The 24,033-nt window shown below is 41.6% G+C and overlaps 2 protein-coding genes across 3 annotated transcripts in view; one reads left to right on the top strand and one right to left on the bottom strand.

Moving 5' to 3' along the window:
• Positions 1-160: 160 nt before the first annotated feature.
• XRCC6 (X-ray repair complementing defective repair in Chinese hamster cells 6) lies at positions 161-20,247 on the top strand. 2 transcript variants are annotated; one of them, XM_015419229.1, is made up of 13 exons: positions 161-350; positions 3,203-3,296; positions 5,688-5,809; positions 6,598-6,736; positions 8,432-8,686; positions 10,050-10,233; positions 10,470-10,656; positions 12,769-12,937; positions 13,890-14,051; positions 16,188-16,317; positions 17,502-17,602; positions 19,049-19,162; positions 19,534-20,246. In XM_015419229.1, exons 2-13 carry the CDS (start codon positions 3,218-3,220, stop codon positions 19,731-19,733), a joined length of 1,842 nt encoding a protein of 613 aa, XP_015274715.1. In that variant the 5' UTR covers positions 161-350; positions 3,203-3,217; the 3' UTR covers positions 19,734-20,246. The 2 variants fall into 2 exon arrangements, with proteins under 2 accessions (XP_015274715.1, XP_015274716.1); XM_015419230.1 differs by lacking the exon at positions 161-350 and adding an exon at positions 1,666-1,727 and having other exon boundaries at positions 19,534-20,247.
• A 710-nt stretch (positions 20,248-20,957) lies between these two features.
• Positions 20,958-24,033, bottom strand: part of SNU13 (SNU13 homolog, small nuclear ribonucleoprotein (U4/U6.U5)) — a 6,179-nt gene continuing 3,103 nt past the window's right edge. Inside the window, exons 2-3 of the mRNA XM_015419231.1 lie at positions 23,182-23,302; positions 20,958-21,726 (exon numbers count right to left, since the gene is read on the bottom strand). Of these exons, the coding sequence (XP_015274717.1) occupies positions 21,464-21,726; positions 23,182-23,302 (384 nt within the window). The 3' untranslated portion in view covers positions 20,958-21,463. The remainder of the gene's footprint in view (positions 21,727-23,181; positions 23,303-24,033) is intronic.

Genomic DNA, 24,033 nt, shown 5'->3' with positions numbered 1-24,033 from the left:
ATGTGAGAGAGTCTGGCCGCGGGCGATTGGCTAGAATATGGAGGGCGTGGGCGGAGTTACATTGTCTTGGGGGCGCGGCTTGATTTGGTAACGGTGCGGTAAGAATCCTCGGAGTCAAGTCTAGGTTAGTTCCTCGGCTTTCCGAGTAGAGCGTGAAGAACCAAGGCGCTTCCCCTAGTGGTACTTTGCCGTTAGGCCATTGTGCTTCTGGGGGTGGAGACTGGGCGTGACTGAGAGGTCACACTGAAGTTCCGGCGCTGAAGCGCCTGGGAGAGGAAAAGAAGCGCTTGCAGACATTCCGAGGCTGTGAGGCGGCTGGGGTTTTTCTGTGTAAGGGGGCTCGGCTGACGGTAAGGGCCGTACTCGCGCTGAAGTACCTGGAGGTGGTGCTCTTGCGAACAGCTGTCCTCCCAGGGCAGACGGGGTTGATGCTAAGGAAGTTCCTTCCGCTTTGCTTTCTGGCTGCTGTGACCTGGGCCCGATGTGCAGGCCTTTCCTCACGATTCTCCATGCTAGGTCTACAGCTGCGTTTGCCAGCCTTTTCTGTCTGGTGACCTTCAAGTCCGATTTTGCTTGGTATGGTGACCCATCCAGGGCTGGCCCAAGTTTTTATTTTTTTGCGTCCTAGGGAAACTATGACCTTGGTCCCGTTCAGCATCCCCCTTTCTACAGTGGCTGACCAGATGCTTCTGAGAAACCACCAAATGTCACTCAAAGGGCGCAGCTGCCCCCACTACGAACCCCAAGCGAGTGACAGTCCGGCATATACAACCGTTGCATATGGAAGTTGCATTCCAGTTTTTTACCACTCTCTTCTCCATTATTACCGCTAACCCCCCCTAAGATTCTAAGAAACGTTCTAGTATCCATCAGAACATGTTTTACTTGATCAACATGTATGCAGTGAAGGAAAAATATCAACTAACATATGACATGGAAGATACTGTTTCCAGGGTCATATCTTGGTTTCCAAAATACAGAAAACAACAATAGAAAGGGCACAGTGGTCATTAGGGAGGGCTGGCCCATGACCCTCTTTCAGAGGTTTTGCAACCCACTTTTGGGTCCTGACACACAGGTTAGGAAACACTGGTCTAGAGGTTACTGTATTTCTCAAGTGATTCCAGGCACTTGGCAATGTGAGACTCTGATGAATTGGCAGCTGGTCTCAGAACTTGAATAAAGGTTTTGGATTGTTCTGTTGAAATAAATGTCTCTTGCTTGGTTCCATTCTAGGAGAGCAGCTGTATTACTCTCTTTACCCCAAAGCAGCTTATAACATCTTCCTCTCCTCCATTTTATCCTTGTAACAACCCTATGAGGTAGGTTAGAATAAGAGAGGGACTGGCCCAAGGTTACCTAGTGAGCTTCCAGGGTAGAGTGAGGATTTGAACCTGGGTCTTCCGGATCCTAGTCCATACACTGTACTGGCTCTGTTGAGATATGAACTTTTGTGTCCAAAAATCTACTTCATCAGATGTGTTTCGCTGAGGATTAAGCATATAAACAAATGTTACAGGACCTGCTCCCAATATGCCAAGCTCATCTACCTGTGTGTAAACAAACACTGAGATCAGCCAAGAGGCCTTTGCCTTCTTATTGATTATGTACCAAGTTAGGATGGCAAGGAACAGAAGACTTCTTGATAGTGTGATACACTTCCTCTGAAGAATCGATCATGTGCACAGGAAATAAATCCTACTGGACTCAGAGGGATTTATTTTCAAGTAAGCATGCATAGGCTTGGGCTACACAAATATAGGGGGTTCCCGGTTTTTGAAATAGTTTATGTGTGAGTTGCTTTCACTGTTTCAGTTTCTGTGTAAGATCTGAAGCAAGATCTCAGCATCCTGTATCTTCTTCACAGTGATATGCCTAGTCTGTGATCACATCTGTAGTTCCTCGTACTTTGAAGGTGTGTGGTTCCCCTAATGGTATTACTCCAGGAGCATCAAAAAGTGTGTCTGCCATTGTTATAGTTGAAGTAGATTAGTTGAAGTAGATGAGAGTATATTCTGCAAGTGGTGTAAGCCTTGCTTGGCTGTAGGTGGCCAGGAACAGATCTGTTATCTTGACATCAATTATTTATGCAGGACATTTCTGAATAACAGAATTGGCTAGTTGGCTGGCAGTGATTCTTAGAGGCAGGCAAGTGATTTTTAGCAATCATGGAATCACCTGTCTACAGAAAATCAGAAATAATGTTAATGTTGCAAAAAGAGCAGCTGTTGTGGGAAGGTTGATACAGATACAATGATTTCACTTTATTTGCTGATCTTCACATTCTTCCTCTTAGGCTGATATTATAAAAAGTTTTTTTATTATTACATGTGGTGTGGTGAGTTTACAGAATTCTTTTAGCAGGGTGGACAGTTTGCTGACAATGAAAGGGTTGCTGTTTTGTATCCAGTCACATATTTTCAAAAACTTCAGGGCACTCTTGTCATCAGAAGCAGCAATTTCTGGGCTCAGTGGGCTGCAGTGGGAAAGGGAAGCCCCACTCCTTCAAGGACTGCTCTGTGAGTGGCTTGATACCAGCCACTGTGATTCAAAATTAGCCTTGGGTTTCAAACCTAGACCCTTGCATAATGGGAGAGGTACATGCACAATCTCCTTTTTAAATGAAAAGCAGCCTTTTTGGCTTTGGCTCCGGCCTGGTGGAACACTCTCTCAAAGGAGATCAGGGCCCTGCGGGATTTGTTGCAGCTCCGTAGGGCCTGTAGAACGGAGATGTTCTGCCAGGCCTACGGTTGAGGTGGCAGAGATCCAACTCCATTGGCCTCCCTTACCCTGCTTCTGCGCCATCTATGTGGCAGTGTCCATTGCTCTCTGCCATTTGCCTAATACCTGGTTCCATCAATGGGCATACATACTGAAAGCCCTCTGGGGCTGCTTACTAACTGTCTTTGATTGCTATCCTATGTAGTATTTGCTGCTGTATAGGTGTTTTTTAAAAAATATTGTGTATATTGTGTTTTAATTGTTTTATCTTATTGTGTATATTTCTGTTGTAACCTGCCCTGAGCCCTGCTGTGCAGAGGAGGGTGGGCTAAAAAATTCAAATAAAGAAATAAACCTGCTAATTTGAGTGAGGAGATTGTAGGGAGGGAGATTGCTTAACTATGCACTCAGAATTTTGGACTAACCTGAGTTTGGACTAACTTGCTAAACAATATCTTCTAACTTCTTCTGTTCTCTGTAGTGAGACGTGTAAGCCATGTCAGACTGGGTATCATACTACAAACATGAAGAGGGCGAAGAAGAGGAGGATCAAGATGGAGAAGTTGAAGCCATTGGTAAGAGTCATCCTGGGGGCTTTTGCTGTTACTTTAACTTAGGGAAATGCTGAACTGAAGTTGCCGCTGGCCTGAGAACATCTGGGAACTAGTACAGGCAGGGATCTGCACATGAGAAAACTTATGCGGAATTTGGTAGACTTTGACAACTGGTGCACAATACTAGGGTAAGTGTTTTTTTTTTAAAAGATAGCTGCTGACAAAAGTAAGTAAAATATGTAGGTAGTGCCTATTTTAGATATGCAGGTAGTGTCTGAAAAAACTTCCTGGTTAGAGGCTGCAGTTTCTATTAGAGATGTAAAATTTCCAGAAATGTTGAAGCGTGGGAAAAAACCCATTTTGGGGGAAAATGGAAATTTTTGGAAAAATTTGTTGGGGTGTGGCCATTGCAGGCCAGTTTGGTCCAAGAGACTGAAGTGTGTGGACTCTAATCTGGGAGAACTGGGTTTGATTCCCCACTCCTCCACTTGCACCTGCTGATGTGACCTTGGGTCAGTCACAAGCTCTGGCACAGCGGTCCTTGAAAAAGAGCAGTTTGTGTCAGAGTTCTCTCAGCCCCACCCACCTCACGGGGTGTCTGTTGTGGGGAGGGGAAGGGAAGGGAGTTTGTAAGCCGCTCTGAGACTCTAAGTGAAGGGCGGAGTATAAATCCAATCTCCTCCTCCTCCTCCTCCTCTTCTTCTTCTTCTTCTTCTTCTTCTTCTTCTTCTTCTTCTTCTTCTTCTTCTTCTTCTTCTTCTTCTTCTTCTTCTTCTTCTTCTTCTTCTTCTTCTTCTATAACCGAGCTGAGGCTCTGGTCCACAGTCTTGTTCTTGCTGAAATCACTGAATAAAGTAGACTCGATCACTAGACTGGGAGTCTGTTAATCCATGGAACCCACTATTTAACATAAGGACTCTTGGATTTCCATCCCTACTGGTATCTAACAAAGGGAACTCTCAAAAACTACTGTAGACCAACATGACTGTCCTCTGAAGCTATACTCTGGCAGCAGGCTCCTTGGACCAGCGGGAGTCTCCAGGATGAGTGAAATGGCTCCTTTCTGTCCAAGAGACTGAAGATAATTTGCTGATGCACAAATAAACTTTTTTAAAAAAAAAAAATTAGCACATTTTATGGGAACATTTTATCGCCAGGGAAGACAGGCTAGAACAAGAGATCAGTTTGCACAAGGGAGAAGTGAAATTGATACGGGGCTTTTCAAGATGAAAGAGCAGGGATGAGAAAATTGAAATTCAACACAAACATAACCGTTAAAATCGGCGCCCGGTTTTGCATATAAATGGCATGAAGGTTGAGTAAAAACGGAATAAACAAAACGAACAGAAAAAAAGAGAGCAAAGAAAATAGGCAGGATAAAAATATTTTTGAGAAATATGTATGAACACTTAAAAAAAAAACACCCTGACACTATTCGGTATAAGGGAGCTTCCTGTGTAACCATGCATGTAACTAAAGCTTCAGGGGTACCAAAACATATATAAACTGACCTTGTTACCCAGAATTAGGGTTGCCAAGTGGTACTTACCCTGCCGGTGGGGGAATCCTGTTTGGATCCCGGCGCGCGTGCCCGCCACATCCACATCACAGGGAAGTGACATCATGACGCCGGGCATGCTGGGGGCAGGGCCATGACCATACAAGGGAAAACCATAGAGTTTTCCCTTGTATGGCCATGGTCCTGCCCCCAGCGTGCCCGACGTCATAACGTCACTTCCGTGTGACGTGCATGCTGGGGCAGGGTTCGGCCCGATTCCCGGGTGTCGGGAAAGGGGCCTCTGGGGCGGGGGGGTTTCCGCCCCCCAGGGGGACTTGGCAGCCCTACCCAGAATTAAACTTTGTTGGTCTTAAAGGTGGCACTGGGCTTGAACATCACAATAAATGAGTTAAAAATCCAACTAAAATCAGATAATCCATATCACATTAAGATTATTATTCAGAACCATACCAATATCAAACCAGCCCAGAAAATCTGATTAACCTTCGGAACCATTCGACCTCACAAACCCTGCAGAAACGAAAAAAGTCCTGCAGGGCGTGGGTGTCACAAGAGAGTGAATTCCATTGGGTGAGGGCTAGAGATGTAAAATTTCCAGAAATTTTGAAGCTCAGGGGGAAAACCCCAGGTTTTTTTCCATTTTTTTCTGGGGGAAATAGAAATTTTCAGAAAAAAATGAAAAAAAATGTTACATTAGGACTTCTTTTTTTTTTTACAGATTGAAAGTCATTCTGTTACTTTAGGGACATAAAATATAACTACGGATAATTTTACTTGGCATGAAATGATCACAACTAACATATTAAAAACATATTTCATATAAGCAACATATTTCAATACAAAAATTGAGTAAGAGTGTGATTCATTTATCGGTTTGACCCTGTCTTCTACAGGAGAATATAAATATGCAGGTCGGGACACCTTGGTTTTCTTGGTGGATGCTTCAAGAGCCATGTTTGACTCCTATGATGATGATGATGATGATGACTTGGCTCCTTTTGATATGACAATCCAGGTAAGACCAGCAGTTAATAATTAATGTTGGTTGCACATCATGTAGTTTGAAAGAACCCATCTTGTAGCTACATTAGTAGAAATTATTCACCAGAAGGTAATAGAACTATCAGTTTGTTTTGCTTATCTCTGTGTTGTCTATGTACTACCCTGGGATGTATAAAGCATTGCAAGGAGGATAAAACCGGTGCTCTTTCAACTTTCTTTCTTTTGTTGAAACATTTTTTAGTATACAGTTTAGATGCTGTCTATGCTTAGAAAGGAGACAAAAATCTGTTGGCAGAGGAATAGCCTCTGGAAATTATTCTGTCTTCATCCATAGGTGATTTTAAATAATTGGAAAAGTTGTATTGTATGCTACAATGTAATATATTAAGGTCTAATTCTTAGGAATTGAAATTGCATTATATATCCAGAAATACATATTGTTATGATGTTTAGGTCCTATGGGGATGGGCATCTTCCTAAGTACCATGCAGCCCAGTCCTATCCTTTAAAAAAAAAAAAAATTCAAAATACTGTGCATGCTTACTCAGAAGTAAGTCCTACTGTGTTTAGTAAAGCTGAGTCCAACTAAGTGTGGACAGGATAGTTCTGGAACTATCAAAACGATTTCTCTATAAAGGCAATATCGAGCTTTCTAATACAACCATCTAGATTCCAGTATATGTAAATGTCCTGTGAAGTGTAGTTCAAAACATCGTTATAACCCTTAAAAATAGAAACTGCAGTTTTAATTTTTTATGGTAGTCCCGTTCTTTTTCCAGCTAACTTTTTTTTTTTTACTAGTGTATTCAGAACGTGTACACAAACAAGATCATCAGTCATGACAGGGACCTTGTTGGTGTAGTATTTTATGGCACTGAGCAGTACAAGAATTCCGTGGACTTTAAGCACATTTATGTCCTTCAGGATTTGGACAATCCAGGTAAAGAGAATCTGTAAAGCTAATCTGTGGAGAGAGAATGCATTAAACAGGAATGTTCTGTTGACTGATCTGTTGCAATTCAGATTTTTCCTCTGCCTTGTTTTCCCTCACAGTGCTGCTGATTCTTACTCATTCTGTAAGACTTTCCATCAGTAGAGTTTTCACTGTGCTTTTTACCTGTGGTGGCTTGTACTTTATTACAGTTGAAACAGAATAAGACTAGATCATGCAATACACACTTTATTGCTCCCAGTGGACCTTATAAAAAAATTCTATAGCCTATCTAGTCCTTATCTAGCTCACCAGATTAACTCAGTTTGCTTGGCAGTTCCAAGATAGAACTCTGTTAATTGCCTGGGCTGATTAAGCTTTGAACCCCAGTCAGCCCGGCAGAACTTTACTCTGCTTTCTTCCAAATTCATGGCCCCTTTATTCATTGCTTATTAGATCCCCAAAGTTGTAATAAGCTCTTATTGGTCTCTGTTGATCTGAATTTGGGTTCTAGATTAAAGCAACTCTATTATAAATCTTATTTCTTCTATTGAGTTATCTATTCTTTATCTATCTTAGGACCTGTGTACCAGCCATCCCTAAATACATTTGTACCATATCTCTTTAATTATGTTAGTGTAAGGAATGAGCCCAGCCCTGAAAATTAGTTATATAAAACATCTCTTAGTTAGATTAAAGGTGTGGTATATCATGATTATCTTAGTAGAACACAGCTCACTACATTCTTAGGAACTGGCATTTGTTATTTTATCAAAACATTCCTCATAGATCCTTGACTAGCCTTATATTATTGATCAAGAATTTTTCCCGCTTGGCTTCAGTTTGTCTTTGGGTTCATTCTCGTTCCACAATTTGCCTGCCTTTTCCCAAATGCCTGACATTTCACTTAGATTAGCATTCCAGACTGTGTTGACTCAAAAGCTAAAGATCAGGAGGCCTGTATTAAACATACAATGACTAATAAAATGGCCAATTAATAAAATTTGTCAACAACAGCATTTCAAAGAATAAACTTCTTTGCAGTGTTTCGGTATAGCAATATTTTCTTTGAGGTACAACAAAAGTGGCCCTTCTTATGGGTTTATCTGGGGTAACTTGGTCTGTGTTGCAAATGCATTTTAGTCTGCAGTGAAGTAGTTGTGAGGCAGCAGTTTACCATATGCTTTGTATGCCCTCTCCAACCCATTTATGGAATTTGTTTTGTGGAACCTTAAGCATGTGAGGACTTGAATGGGATCTGACTATAGCTTTTGGATCAGGTCATCTTGCTCCTTTTTTATTTATTTTTTTGCTAATAGAGTCATGTGAATTGGCCCTTAAAACAAAGGTATCATTGACGCGATGGGCCTCAGCTGTCTTCTGCTAATATTTTCCATTCTGTTATTCCTCTCTGTCCTTGCGTATCACTCTTAAGCCCCTTCAACAGGAGACTTTGAAAGAATTTTGAATTATTGTCTTTTAAAGGCTTATGCAGACACTTGGCAGTAATAGTACAAAAACTTTATGAGTCCTTTAAGGCATAAGAAACTGGTATTAGACTAAAAGGTTAAGCATAGTGAATGATGTGTAAAAATTGGCTAGCAAGTCTTGGTATAGAAGAGCAGCCATCATCTGCACTTCTGTTTTGTTGTGATGTGGGTAAACCACCGTTATCTGCTTTTGGTTTCTGTTGTCTACTATCAGGGGCAAAACGAGTGTTAGAACTAGGCAAATACAAAGGAGAACAAGGAAAAGCGCTCTTCCGCAAGTCATTTGGCCATAGTACTGATTACTCTTTGGGTGAAGCACTCTGGGTTTGCTCCAATCTCTTCAGTGAAGTCCGCCTTAAGATGAGCCACAAGAGGGTCATGCTGTTCACCAACGATGACGATCCTCATGGTAACGACAGTGTCAAAGCCAAGTTTGCTCGGACTAAAGCTGCTGATCTTCGAGAGACAGGTCAGTACTTTGTATTGAAAATGATGCTTCCTTTCAACCAGCCAAGTAGTGTTTACTCAGTGCTATCTTTTGATATGTTATTTTTTAATTTTATTACATTTCTAGTCCTCCCCTGCATAGCAAGGCTCAGGGTGGATTGCAACAGTAAAATAATTTACAATAAAATAGTCAACATGATGTCAACTGTCAATAAAATCCAATTATAAACATCATATCATATGGTGCCAAATGATATACTTACTCATGTGTCCATTCAAACATCATATCATATGGTTACAGGAGGTGGGTAGATGAGTAGAAACCAGTAGGATAAAGATGCACCAGGAGAGGCCGGTACTAATTGAATTCCACTGCCTCAACCATAGGCCTGGCAGAACATCTTTGTTTTACAGGCCCTGTGAAACAGTAATAAGTCTTACGGGGCCTGGATCTCTCTTGGGAGAGTGTTCCACTTGACAGGTGCCAGAGCTGAGAAGGTTGTGGCTGTGGTTGAGGCTAAGTGGACCTCCTTCAAACTGGGGATCACCAGCAGATGTTGATCCATCAAGCGTAATGCTCTTTGAGGGACATACCGAGAAAGGCAGTCCTGAAGGTATGTTGGCTTTAAAGGTCAAAACCAAGATCTTGAACTTAATCCAGGATTCAGCTGGGAGCCAGTGCAGCTGGCAGTAAGAATATGCGCCACTGCATTCTGGACCAGCTGCAGTTTCCAGATCAGTTTCAAGCGTAGCCCTGCATAGAGTGCATTACAATAGTCCAGCCTGGAGGTTGCAGGGAGGCAGGGAGGGAACCAGTTGCTTGACCTGCCAGAGGTGGAAAAATGCAGATCTAGCAACATTCATGGCTTGGGCCTCCATTGATAATGAGGCATCCAAGATCACACCTAAGCTCTTCACTGTTGGCGCTGGTGTTAACAAGAAAACTGGCCTGAGATTGACTCCAGTGCCGTTTGATAGGAGTAATCTTTTTGTTTGTCTAGATAACTTGGTTTTGGGTATCAGAAATGTTGTACAAGGATTTGCTATGAATTGATATCCATGTTTGAGTCATGACTAGACAAACCTTTTTTTTTAATGGAAATATCCCTCTGATTAAGACTTGTGATGGAAACTGACCCTAAAGCAGGGGACATGTTCTCTCTGATTCATTGCCAAACATAATGTAATTGGTTTAGTACAAAGGTTATTTTTCTTTGAAGTAGGGGAAAAACCAAATATGGACTCCACCTTCAATCTCTTTCTCAGGATCTTTGTTCTTATTTTTTCACCATTTAAGCCGTTCTGCAAAATGTAGACCTGTAAAATGTTTGTCCTAGTATACTCAGGAAATTGGTTACTTTTTCCCTATTCTGCTTTAACTCCAGGTATTTACCTCGATTTAATGCACCTGAAGAAGCCTGGGGGGTTTGATATTGCCTTGTTCTACAGGGATATCATTTATACTGCAGAAGATGAGGACTTAGGAGTGCAGTTTGGTGAATCCAGCAAGTTAGAAGACCTAATGAAGAAAGTAAGAGCAAAGGAGACCAGAAAGCGAGCTTTGGCTAGGTGAGTATCAAGAGAAATTTCTCCTGATCAGCTGCTGAGGGGAGAGGGTCAAGATACCTGTAGGCAGCCTTCTCAATTAGACAGACTTATTAAGAAATGAGAGCTGGATAAATATTAAACTATGGAAAGTTTATGCTGTTCTGAGAATCTTTTGATGTGCTTCATTTTTAAAAGTGGAAATTGGAATATAATGTATGATTTCTATATTTGAATCTATATTTGTTGATTCCTCACAGGCTGAACTTCTACTTGGGAAAAGATATGGCTCTTGCTGTTGGCATTTACAACCTGGTCCAGAAAGCTTTCAAACAGCCTCCAATAAAACTTTACAGGGAAACTAATGAGCCAGTGAAAACAAAAACCCGAACCTTTAATCGAGAGACAGGTAGTTTACTTCTCCCTAGTGACACCAAGAGGGCTCAGGTAATGCATCTTGAGAATTTAATCGCCCACCTTCCTTGAATTTTCCTATGTCAGAAAACTTGCAGGCCAATCTGGGGAAGCCTTTCAGGTACAAATCATAATATTGATCATGGTTGACAGGCTATAACAGTCTGGTCTATGTCTGCCTGTAGCAACTGCTTCATTCACTGGGTCCTGTTGTGATCCTTAAGACCTATTTGCATACAATTTATTGACCAAAGATGATTTTGGGAGATGAAGAAGAGAAGAGATTGGATTTATACCCCGCCCTTCACTTGGAGTCTCAGAGCGGCTTACAAACTCCTTTCCCTTCCCCTCCCCACAACAGACACCCCGTGAGGTGGGTGGGGCTGAGAGAGCTCTGACAGAAACTGCTCTTCTTCAAGGACAGCTGTGCCAGAGCTTGTGACTGACCCAAGGTCACATCAGGATGTGGGGAGGTTCCAAGCTAAGAATCCTCTTGTGACGGAGTAGCTGTTTCTTGAATAGGTGGTCCCTGCAGACATAAAGATGATTCCTCTTGGGGTCTTCTGAAGCCCTTCCTGTTCCAGTGAGATGGAGGAAATCCAGGACTGGCTGTTGGGGAACAGATGTTTTGGGCAAGAAGGAAGTTGGCACCATAGTGCCTATGAGCTCCTCAGTGGGGAATCTCTGATTCTAGGTCATAACGTGTTGTACATCAGAGTTGGTTTTAAGTACTTTCTTTAATTTTCTGTTTTGTTAAAACTACATTTTCTCCTGTCAGTCACAAATTAGGTTTTGTTAATACGGCAAGTCTTTTGTTGTTGTTTTGTTTTTAATGTGAAAGTGGTGCACTAATTCATGTCTTCACCAAGAAACAAAACATTCACTGTACATTCTAGATCAACTGGTGGACTTTAAAGGAAACCTGGCAAACGTTTCAAAAACATGAGTTGGTTTGGTGAGGTTTTGCTGTGTGCCTGGTTATTTTTATTGGGATTATAATGATTTCTGTGTATGTGTGTGGTTGGAAGCCACTTTGAGGTTGGTAGTGTGCGTGTGTTAAAACATCTCTTAAATAAGTAAAATACATAAGAAAATAGTGCTGGGTCCTATGAATGGGCTCCCCAGAGGCATTACTAATGTTTCTGGCAAGTGTGATGAACCCTGGCTCTCTGTCAGGCTGGGGCAGAATCTATTTATTTTTATTTCTTCAAATTTGTACCCCGCCCTCCTCGCCTAAGCACGCTCAGGGCGGCTTACGCAAATAAAAGCATACTAACATTCAGATATCATAAAATTTCTAAAACAATTCATTAAAAGCATATTAAAGTGCTAGCGGAAGTATTTTGCTGTCATAGAGATGGCATTATCTTAGTATTCAGCTCGTTGATCTTCCCATATATGATGGGCGGGCACAGGCTGTCAGTAGTAGACCAGGCACCAGGCTCTATAAGTTTCTGTTGCTATTAAAGTGCTGGTGATAATGCTGGTGATAATGGTGATGGTGGCGGTGGCTCCTAGTTGAAAGCCTGGTCAAAGAGCTCCGTCTTGCAGGGCCAGTGTTTCCTCTAAGCTGAGTTAGTGTGAGCTAGCTCACAGATTTTTGTCTTATCTCAGGGAGGATGGCTCCAGAGAAAACTAATTGATGCAGCAGCCAAATCGCCTGCTCACAACTTTAATGCCAATAGCTCACAAAGTAGATTTTTTGCTCAAAGAACTCCATAGCTTAGAGGGAACATTGATTATCACCATCACTTTAATAGCAACAGAAACTTATAGAGCCTGGTGCCTGGTCTACTACTGACAGCCTGTGCCCGCCCATCATAATGGGAAGATCAACGAGCTGAATACTTAGATAATCTATAGAATGTATAATGCCATCTCTACATACGCTTGGGGTCCCTATTGTTTGGCTCAGTCCACATCCAACGCATAGCCTGATGTGATTTGTGGACCCTTCAGATACCATTTTTTCACACTGATAATGTAGGTCCTTTAGACTGGTCGTATCCTTTTAAAAGCTGCTAAGAATAAAACATCTGAGGTACCAGATGGTCTAGCAGGCATCATTATGTTAAGCAAGACTGTGGATGCCATCTTTCTTTTTGTAGTTACTTCTCTTTTCCACCCTTCTGGCCCTCTTTTTAGACATATGGCAATCGTCAGATAGTGTTTGAAAAAGACGAGACAGAAGAAGTAAAGAACTTTGGTTCGCCAGGCTTATTTCTGATTGGCTTCAAACCCTTGGTAATGCTGAAACGACATCACCACATCAGGCCTGCCCAGTTCATCTATCCTGAGGAGTCCTTGATCAGTGGTAAATACATGCAGGAAGGACTGTCTACCTTGTTTTTATAACTATGGAATATTTTTCATGGATTAAAATAGGATTTCAAATATAAAAATGGGGATAATATCCCTGGATGAGGTGGGTTTTTCTGGAACCATACCTGTCAGAATTCAGAATAAGTTTTGGGACTGAAGCTTTTCCAAGGAGTCTGGTTGGCTCTTGTCATTGGAGTTGGGGACAGAGGATGTGTAATTCTGCCTATTCAGTTTTTTAAACTGTAGAAAGCTAGTCCTTCTGGACCATTTGAGATGAATGTGAGATGGGGGCACTGCTTTGGCAGTAGTTCTGTCTGGCTTTAGAGAGTGCCACTGGTAGCCATTTCTCTGCTTTGGGACAAGAGTCTGCTTTTTAAGATATATGTGCAACCCCTGAGATTGATCAGTGAGCAGTTTGGAGTACAATGCCATCAACATGCTTATGACACCTCTATTTTTCATAGAATCATAGAATCACAGAGTTGGATGGGGCCATATAAGCCATCTAGTCCAACCCCTGGTTCAATGCAGGATTTGGGCTGGTTGTGTCTTGTTTTGAATTATGCTGGATTCATTATTGATACAAGCTTTTTTAAAAAAATGTTTACACTGCCACATTAATGGCAAATAATCCAGCATATATTTTAAATATATAAAAAGTATCTATTTTATAGGACTGTTGTAAAGATTACTGAGGTAATATAAATGAACCAGTTTGAATACTTGAAGGTTATTATATCAGTGCTAAATACTGCTACAATCGAGAAAGAAAGCACATTTAAAAACAGAACCTGTTTCTGTCTTCTTCAAAATACAGACAGCCAACCACAGATACACAGTTACCCATAACTACTTCTGAAAATGCTTCAGTCTGCAGTTATATCAAATACGTGTGTCAGGTACCCGAATCATGTAGTGTAACAAGCGTGGAATTTTTCTTACAGGAAGCACAACGTTATTTAATGCTTTGCTAATCAAGTGTCTAGAGAAAGAAGTAATGGCTGTCTGCAGGTACATCCCCCGTCGCAATACCCCTCCCAGGTTCGTAGTCCTGGTTCCTCAAGAAGAAGTCCTGGATGAGCAGAATGTGCAGACAGCTCCCCCAGGTCAGTGATGTTCTTGGCTTTTCCATTGTGCATCTGGCTAGGGGTGCTGCTCTATCTGTCTGATGTGTAGTGTAGTGGTTAAAGTGTCAGAGTGGGATCTGGAAAACCCAGGTTCAAACCCCCACTCTTCCATGGAAGTTTGCCACTCACACACTCTCAGCCTAACCTACCTCACAGAGTTGTTGTGAGGATAAAATGGAGAATGATATAAGCTGCTTTGGGTCCCATTTGTGGAGAAAGGTGGGACATAAATACATTTTCTGCTATCTGATTTAGTGGAGGTTAATGTCTTTACATGATGGGGGGAAAGTACATATGAAGAGATTTTTCTCCATCTCTCATATCATACTTAGTTTTCAGTGTCTACCATGGACTGCTTTCAGCTGCGACTAATTAACAGCATCCTACGTTTTTAGATTTATATAATCAATAATACACAGGATTATTAGTATTTCGAGTACCTTGGTTTAATAATGATATAGGTCTGTTTCAGCACAACTATGTATATATCCAGTCACAGCAACTAGGAAAATTGGACTGGGTAAACAGTTTCTTTTTGATCCCTTTTCAGAAGCAAATTTAACTATGTGGGAAAACTTAGGTTTCAAGATTGCTTTTCTCCACTATTAGTGGGCAGATGCCAGAATCATAACTGTACAGTAGTTGCTTAGTCTGAATGTTGATTTTTTAAAAATATTTGAAATAACTTAGAACTTCTCTAAGCTCTCATGGTGGCAGACTGTCCCATTAAAACACTTACAAAACATTTTAGTCAAGTGAACTACCCTTTTGTGGTCTGATCTAGTAAAGGCAGAAGGTATTTTAGCTGCTGATATGTATAAACAAGTCACAGACATATGTCATGACCAATGTTCCCTCTAAGCTGTGGAGTCCTGTGAGCAAAAATTCTACTTTGTGAGCTACCGGCATCAAAGTTGTGAGCAAGTGATTTGGCTGCTGCATAGATTAGCTTGCTGTGAAGCCATCCCTTCCTGAGCTAAGACAAAAATGTGTGAGCCGGAGGCTAAAAAACTCTGAGCTGGCTCACACTAACTCAGCTTAGAGGGAACCCTGGTCATGACCCTGCCCTTCTGCCTCTGCCTTATCGGCTACTTTTCAAGCCACCGCAGAGACTACAGGGTGTTTACCTTACTTCAGGGTTGTATAAACCAGCACAACGAGAGCAGGAAAGATAATGACTGTTTGGTTTCCCTTTTTACTAAATAATGCCAATTAACCAAATATACGGGTCAGTGACTCTGTCCAATTAAAATAATACATAAGTTTATTATAAACAATTAAAAACACACAAGTTAGGGACAAGGAAAATGTACGTGGAACAAACAAAGAAACACAAAAGCTAACTAAACTGGCTCTATATTTCCCTGAGCTCTTGGCTCTAAGCGGCAACAAACGTAGAGGCTGGCTGGTGATTAGCAATCCGTCTGGTCCGACGTGCAGACCGTCCCGGCCTTCCACTCCAGCAACCGTGAGCAGTACAGCATAATGGCTAGATGCTTCTCTCTTGCAAGCCTGCGTCTGCTAACTGGCTTTGCCTCGGCTCCCACTAAATAGCTGGCCGGCTGTCAGCCAATCCTAAACTAATTGGATGTTCACACGTGGCTGACTTAGATGGAGAACTGTCAAGATCTAGCTGAGTCATTTCTTACTCTGACAGTTGCCAGGTGCACTAGCTTACAATAGCCATTAATTAGATCCAGATGTCACTTAGCTGACCTACTTCGCTAACTACATCCTAGTGCCTTACATTAACTGTCTGGCTACAGCAATCACTTACAGTTGTTTAAAGGGGGAATATCTTGACAACATACTAAAGCCAATTTGCACAATATATAAGAAATGGAATACAGAGTTGGTAAGACTGTTGGCATTGACACAATAGTACAGCACTATTAGTTATTAGATTTAAGAGTCTACAATAAAAAACATGTTTAAGAAAAGATTTTAGACTGGTAATTGCACTTATGCCTCAAAAACATAGAAATTAACAGTTAGGGGTGCTGCATTCTGAAAAATGAGATTATTGTTTTGACTATTGAGAATTTGTGTCCATTTCCATATGTGCTTTTATGTATCTTCTCTCACGGTATTTGATTTTTTGTCTTCCTCTCTTAGGTTTTCATGTGATTTTCCTACCCTATGCAGATGACAAAAGGAACATTGACTTTACTGAAAAAGTCCCAGCTAATCAAGAACAGGTGGACAAAATGAAGGAAATTGTCCAGAAGCTTCGGTTCAAGTACAGGTGAATAGAAAACCACATGACTAGAAAATGAATGGCATATATGTGCCTAACAGTTCTTGGGGTTCCAAAGAGACATCCACAATGAACATTTTATTAACTACTGTATAGTACTACTGTAATATGTAGTACTTCTGCAGTTCTCAGCAACTATTCTCTGGGTTATAACACTGGCTACCAAACCTGAAATCTAAGTTTAGATTGACTTTAAAAGCCTGAAGAGTGCAATATCCTATGAAACTTATTTTTAAGACAGGCAAAGCATCCCCATATTCCAAGTTTAGGTTCTCTTGCTCAAGTGTTATTGTGATGGTATCATAAAACTCTCGACTTACTCAGCTAAATCCCCTAGCACCCGTTACAATACAGTGTCTTACAGCTGGTAATTAAGCCAAAGCATATCTATACATAAAGAACGAATTACTTTTATAGAAAAACTAAGAATGGATGGGATGAATTGCATTCTAACCTCCAACAATGAATAGGGGTTGCTTTGAAATGGACAACATTCTGACACAGAAAACATCCAACCTGAGTAACATATACTGGAAGTCAAGAACTTGTTTGCAGCTTTTACGAGCTACTGAGGCTTTTAAAAATAAGTATTTTGTCATATTTGAAGTGGCCTTCCAGGTGTTCAGTGATGAAAGACTTTTTAAGGATTGCAAATGGATTAATGTAGCTGTCATTGTAAGGGCTATCTAAGCCTGTGGCATGCAAAGAACAAGGCTAGTACTACTCATTCAGAGTTATTTGCCATGGTCACATATAGCTTGCCATAGAACAATAGTTTTGATATTTGTGGTCTTTCTACTACATAGAGCAGAGTTAAACTAGCCTATTTTTGATTATAATGGCACATCAAAAATAATTAGTGTCTAAGTAAATAGCACTCTGGTATTTTGTAATGTTATTTCTTGAAGAATAGGAGCCATAAGGCAACAGGATGGAGATAAAAATATGGAGTATATATGATCTTCATTTCTTGTATTTTATAAAGCTTTGCTAATAGAGCCAGAGCTGCTGACATCTCAGTTACTTTAGGATGAAGATAATCTATTACTTTTAGTGAAATGCTGTAGATCTTTTTGAAAAACCATCTGAGGATATTCATGTTAGGACTGAGCTGGTACCGTCTGCTTTTCTTTGACGTCCTTGGCATTTTCCCCCCTGGGGTGTCTCCACAGGAGTGACAGCTTTGAGAACCCAGTTCTCCAGCAGCACTATATGAACTTGGAGGCCTTGGCCCTTGACCTGATGGAGCCTGAGAAGGCTGAGGATCTGACAGGTAAAACTAATTCAGGGAAATAGATTTCTTTGGCTTTTTCTTAGTCATAAATGTTTAGAAACAGAATTATGGGGTATTAGGTATTTTAAAATTATTAAAACCTATGGTGTTGCAAGAGGTGAAATATATGGTTGGGATTAAACTAAATTTGTGACTTTTTGTGCTGCAGCTAAAGACTGCCACAGAACAGTATGTAGGACATTCACTGTTTTACCTGAAAGCTGAAGTTCTGTCTAGATTTCCATCCCGAGTGGCTTATCTGCCCCTAGGTACTTTTTAAAAGAAGATCCAAAGTATTTATTTTTCATTTCCAAAGACAGACTACAGCTAAATAGGCCCTTCGCGAGAAGAAGGGGCGGAGGCAGTCTCGTCCTCCGGGCCCAGCGGCGGGCAGAGCAGTGCCAGTCTGCTGCTGCCCCGGTTCCTGCCACCGGGGTTGAACAGGAGGTGGCATTTGGTGCGGAGGTGGGTCTGCAGCACGGAGGCCTCGCGGTGTGTCCGGTGGTGGTGGCAGGGCACAGCACAGAGTGGTGTCAGAGCCACTTCGTGTGAGGTGGACGACTGACGACAGGGCTGCCAGTGGAGGGGCGGTCTCCTGGTGTAGCAGCAGCCACCGCCCTGCTCTCGCTTCCTCCTCGGCTGCTTCCAAGGCCAGTGGCACCTCAGCGCAGTTGGCCCATGCTGCGGAGTGCTTGTGGAAGCAGGCCAGGGGCAGGCGGGCAGGCAGGAAGAGGCGCCGGTCTCTGTATGAGGAAGAAAGAGGAGGCCAAGCATGGCAAGGGTGGGCTGAGATAGTGCTGGGGTGTCAAGTCGCCTGGGCAGCCATTGGCGTGGGAGTACCCTGCGGGCCCCCGTCTGCTCGGCTGCCAGAGGTTCGGGGCTTGTTCCTGCCGGGCGGCAGACACAGCAGCGGAGGGGGCCCCCCCGAGCATGGGAGAGAGCCCATTGGGCGGCGTTCCTCTTCCCACCCAGGTGTCCGAACGTTTTTGCCCTCTCACTCCTCTTCCCTGCATCTCCCAGTTGGTCTGCTCATCCTCCGGCCGCTGGAGCGTCCGTCCCGTGGGCTGGCTCAGAGCACACTGAGCCTGAGACGCTGGCGACTGCCTCTGTGGACAGGACGGAGACAAGGGAGCCAGCCAATACAGCCAGGGTATCCTTCAGAGTGGCAGGCGAGGGAGCCGAAGGCTGCAGGAGCATGTGCAGAGGTCATACCAAAAGTTATACATATAAGGAGACTTTCATATATAAGGAAAGATACTTTAGTAATACAGATTTTGCAGTAGAAGCAATGTTCCTCTTTTGTGTTTAAAACTTGATCATGTCATTAAACTTGTTTACAAACATTTTTGCATAACCTTTCTTTTATAATGCCATCACTTCAGTATACTCTAGTATAATTCAGCCATTCTCTTTTAAGCTTTGGTAGGGTTTTTTTTTATATTCCAGTGCCTAAGACTGAGGCAATAGACTGCAGGGTAGGTAACCTTGTGGAGGAATTCAAGCAGCTGGTTTATCCACCTGATTATAATCCTGAAGGGAAAGCTACAAAGCGCAAACAAGGTAAGATTACAAAGGTGCGCAAAAATCTGTAGAATGGGTTTATGCACTTGTGTATTAATACTACTAGGTGAGCAACTGTTTTGTTCGCCTTTTGAGGGATGTTTGCTGTTAAATACCTACCTTCCTTTTCTACTTTTGAATGGTGTTGGATTATCCTGGCCCCAATTCCATCTGTTTTATGAATCATAAACGATCAAAACACTTAGTGAAACCAGGTAGTTAAGTTTATTCAGTAGATACTACGAATGAACAGTGCTTGGAGTGAAAGACATTTTGTTACTTAGCTATTCAGGATATTTTGCAAAGGAACATATTCTTGAATTGTTGGATAAACTGTTTATAAAACATGGATCTCCATCTTTTTCTAACAGGAGATGGCTCGGAACAATTGGAAAAGAAAGCAAAGATCGAAATCTCTGAAGAGGAGCTAAAGAATCATATTAGAAAAGGCACTTTGGGGAAGCTCACTGTACCACTTCTGAAGGATGTGTGCAAGATCTATGGGCTGAAGGGAGGAGGGAAGAAGCAAGAACTTCTAGATTTAATCACTGAACGCTTCAGTAGCCACTAAGAACTGAGGCCTATATAGAACTTCAGATGTTTCCTTTCTTCACCCAGTTTCAAATGTATGATATAGAATACAATGGAACGTCTAGCTGTCTACTTGGGTTCATGTGGCAGTTCTGGCTCTTGTCTTAAAATGAACATTTGTATGCCCTTTTTTGTGTCTGAATAAATCAGTATGTTTTGTAATGCTGTGTTCAGTTGATTCCTGGTTGCAATTTTGTACTTAAAACATGATAATGTGTATCATAGAAAAACTTAGACTGCATGTAAGGGGGATGTACAACTGTTAGGGCCTTACCTTTTAACCTTCCAGTTAATTGTCATTAACATTGCTGAATGCAAGACAGACAAGTCAATTCTGTTCTGCCATTCAAACAATATTAACTCATAAAAGAAGAGTTATACACAGCTCCTGAAAGTGAAGTACTTAAGTAAGCTACTAAATGTGATTTTTTTAAAAACCCTATATTAAAACAAAGCCCCACCCCCAATCATAGGATTCACAACAGAAAATCCTACCCTTAAGGACGACTCCAACCAATATTGTGCTTTCTGCTTGCAAAGAGGATGTGATTTAAATAAGCCATAGCCTTACTGTAAAGGTAAACTCAAACCAAGGGGCATTTATTGTCATGATTTTTGGTCAGACTGCAGCATACTATCTTATTGCAAATTAAAACAGTGCTTGACTTACAGAGAATGTTTAAAAAGGTGTAACAAAACAGTGTCATTAAGAGCCAGACAAATCAGAAACTTTGGAGCAATTCTTCCTTCCATAAGCTGGGCATTGAGTTACAAAGCACCACGTATGTGAAGGCTGGCTAGGGGGCAGAGATCAGCCAAGTTACCAAGCTCCAGGGAGATAACAAGAGTTGTAAACCTCACAGGAACATGTGCCAGCGATTATATAAGCTCTTTTCTTGGAACAAGCTGTCAACTTGATTTTGGTCACTATAAAGGAACACTTAAATCCTTCTCCTGAATACATATTTTCCAGAGCTATGAAAATCAGACTTGATTTTTTTGAGGACTACACCTTTTGAGTTCACACAGTCAGTAGCAGCTGTGAAGACTACTTGTTCTGTAAGTATGCTGCAGTGGCATCAGCTAAAATTATAACAAAGGCAATTACAGAGTATATACATTAAATTGTAATATTTATTTTAAAAAAACATGTTGAACCCCACTGTCTTTGGCAATACAAAAGTTTTTCATCTCTCTTCTATTTCCTAAGAGTATGTATGGGTTAAATTTTAATCAGATTAGAATTTTGGTCCTGGCTTGAGCTATACTACAGCCTGGCTTCCATTTTGAGCCTGCATAAAGGCAAGTGATTGGAGAGCCTAACGATACACCTTCAGTTTTCTCATACGACACTTGAGTAATAATGGACAGTCCTGGGATACGGTTTCTTTCCTAGAGTCCAAATCTTCTGCCAGAAATGCTTCTGCAAATCAAGTTTATTACCAAAAAGTTTAGGCTAATTAAATCCTACTTGGAGAGAGTGATTTCACCGGAAGTATACCCTTATTAAAATGATTAATTCATCTTGAAGACTTAAAGAGCAAATACTTTGAGGCAGGCAGAAGGAAGAGGCAAACATGGTAAACAACTGAAATCTAATAGATGTAAATACTGTACAAATGACAAGACAAACCAAAAAACTGATACAAAATAAACATCAATCATCTTTCCTTGAGTTACTCTAATTTAGTATGGGGCAGCTACATAAATTTAGACTAATAGTCTCTCAATGGCTTGTTGAACAGATTGAATTTGAGGCTTCAGTTGTGAACCTTCTTTGATGGTAATGGAACAGGCAATTACGGGGCGAGAAACACCACATGCCCGGCCCAGGGCCTGCTTGGAGCGCACAAATACGTAGGGCACATTCTTGTCCTCACACAGCAGTGGAAGATGCAGGATGATTTCAAGGGGCTCAGCATCTGCAGCCATCACAATGAATTCAGCAATTCCTCTGTTCAAAGTTTTAGTGGCTATGGAAAAGAAGAGTCATACATCAACTACAGCTTCATTTCTTAAAACCTCTATAATATATTCACTAACTGCTACTTTCAACCTTATCAAATTAACAAATCCTATGGGATAGGTTTCATATACCATGTTGGACTGTTACTAGCCATGCACTTCTTCAGATCCTAACCCATGTTAGCCAGGATGGAAAAGAAGAAGAGATTGGATTTATACCCTGCCCTTCACTACCTGAAGGAGTCTCAGAGTGGTTTACAATCTCCCTTCCCCTCCCTACAACAGACACCCTGTGAGTGGGGCTGAGAGGAGCTCTCTTGAGAACTGCTCTTGACAGAACAGCTCTGTGAGAGCCATGATTGACCCAAGGTCACACTGGCAGCTGCATGTGGAGGAGTGAGGATTCAAACCTGGTTCTCCCAGATTCGAGTCCACACTCGTAGCCACTACACCAAACTGGCTCTTTTTCTGAAACTACAGTATCACATAATAAAGTGCCATAATAAACTGACTCAGGGAAATCCCTCATGGGGTTTTCTAGGCAAGAGGTTACAAATGGTTTGCTGTTGTCTTCTGAATTTAACAGGGTCTGATAACTGACACCTCTTGCTCGGAATTATTGCATCAAAATGTATGTGCTGTTGCAATCTTGAGTATGCTGTTCAGGTGTGTATCTGTAAGCTGCAAACCTATGATGATGCAGCAGCAAAAGATAGCCAGTTCCACTGCGGGCCTGATCTGGCCCCCAGGCCACATATTTGACACCCCTAATCTAGAGGATTGGACTTTTGATGAAAACAACATGCTGCCAGAGCCATTCCTTCATCAATAATTTACTGCTCCTATATCACTGAAGACAATATGGGAGGATTTAATATTTTGGCTGTTTACAAATCATGGTTTACAAATGATGGTTACATACAAACAGGTACTATTAACTGCAAAATTCTATTAAGCTAGTATGCAGACTGGTAAGGGAAGACTCCAAGGCTGCAATCACACGTGCTAAATAATTTACTTTCAATCCACTTTCCAACTGAATTTTGCCAGTTCACACAGTAAAATCCAGTTGAAAAGTGGATTGAAAGTGGATTATTTAGTGTGTGTGTGATCACAGCCCAAATTGGAACATTCTCTTGCCATATTTAAAAACCAACTGAGATTCTGATCCTACCAGAAGATACTTGACAGTCAGACCTGTCTCTATTTCCAGACACATTTATTTGTAATGTGACCTTGCAGAAATAAAACAGCAGGTGAGAGAAACATACCTCAGCTGGTCCTATGATCAACATATCTGGATCAGCAGCAGCTTTCACTGCTAGGGCAAGGTAATAACCAAGGAAGGCAGGGGGTGTTTAAGAGTATACTCCATAAAGTTGCAGTTACGTTACCCATAAGAAAACAAAATCCCTTTAATATGCTACACTAATCTTCTGCACAAGTTCAAACAGCTCTCTCACCTTCATTGGCTCCTTTGCGTAACTGTTTGTAGTTGCAGGACTGCTGTACGAGATCCAGCAGTGTCTTTGTGAGCTGGGCATCGGCTAGTGGATAAGCTTTAGGGTTTACTTCTGCCTCAATCTGCAGAACGAAGGCAAGAATTAAGACACATGAAATTGATATCCTGTTAAGATATTTACAATCCTGGAAGCCACAGGATTGTCCCTGAATCGGTTAACAGCAGAACTACATGCACTCCAGTGAGCCTTTAATGGATAGTTGCAGCCACTGAACAAAAGCTTTAAAAACTACAATAGTGGGCTTCTTAACCACCCCTTGTCATTTTCGCATAAAAAGTCACCCTCCCACAGCAGAACTTTTCACCATGCTTTGAAAGGTCTAATAATTACACACGGTAGTTCTGCCTTTAGTCAGTAATCTCTCCAACCATTTTCTTTGTAAAAGCCATTGGAAACACACACACACTCATACATACACACAGAGATAGCAGAAACATAAGTCATAGCTACACAACATCACTGACAGATATTGTTAATATTGCTAGTTCTACATGGGATGTACTAAAAGGAAGGACAGGCTTACCCATTGGAAACAATGGAAGACGCTTCAAGGCCCATTGGAAATAATGGGAGCCCGGAATGCCAATTGACTTGCATGGGCTCCACTGAAATATATTACAGTACAAGTAGAGTTGCAATAAAAATGCGGAATGGATTTTCTATTAAGGTCTCTTGGTCCAAATACACTACCCTGGGGATGGAATGAGAGACCACAGAATGGAATGACAGTCCCTGGGAGTAACAGAAGTGTTCTGGGACTGGAATGAGAGACTATGGGGTGGAATGACAGCC

Source organism: Gekko japonicus, unplaced genomic scaffold (genome assembly GCF_001447785.1).
Source record: "Gekko japonicus isolate JY-2015 unplaced genomic scaffold, Gekko_japonicus_V1.1 scaffold37, whole genome shotgun sequence".
Classification (NCBI taxonomy): Eukaryota; Metazoa; Chordata; class Lepidosauria; order Squamata; family Gekkonidae; genus Gekko; species Gekko japonicus.
Note: the sequence above shows the minus strand (reverse complement) of the source record. Positions and strands in the feature narration are given on the sequence as shown.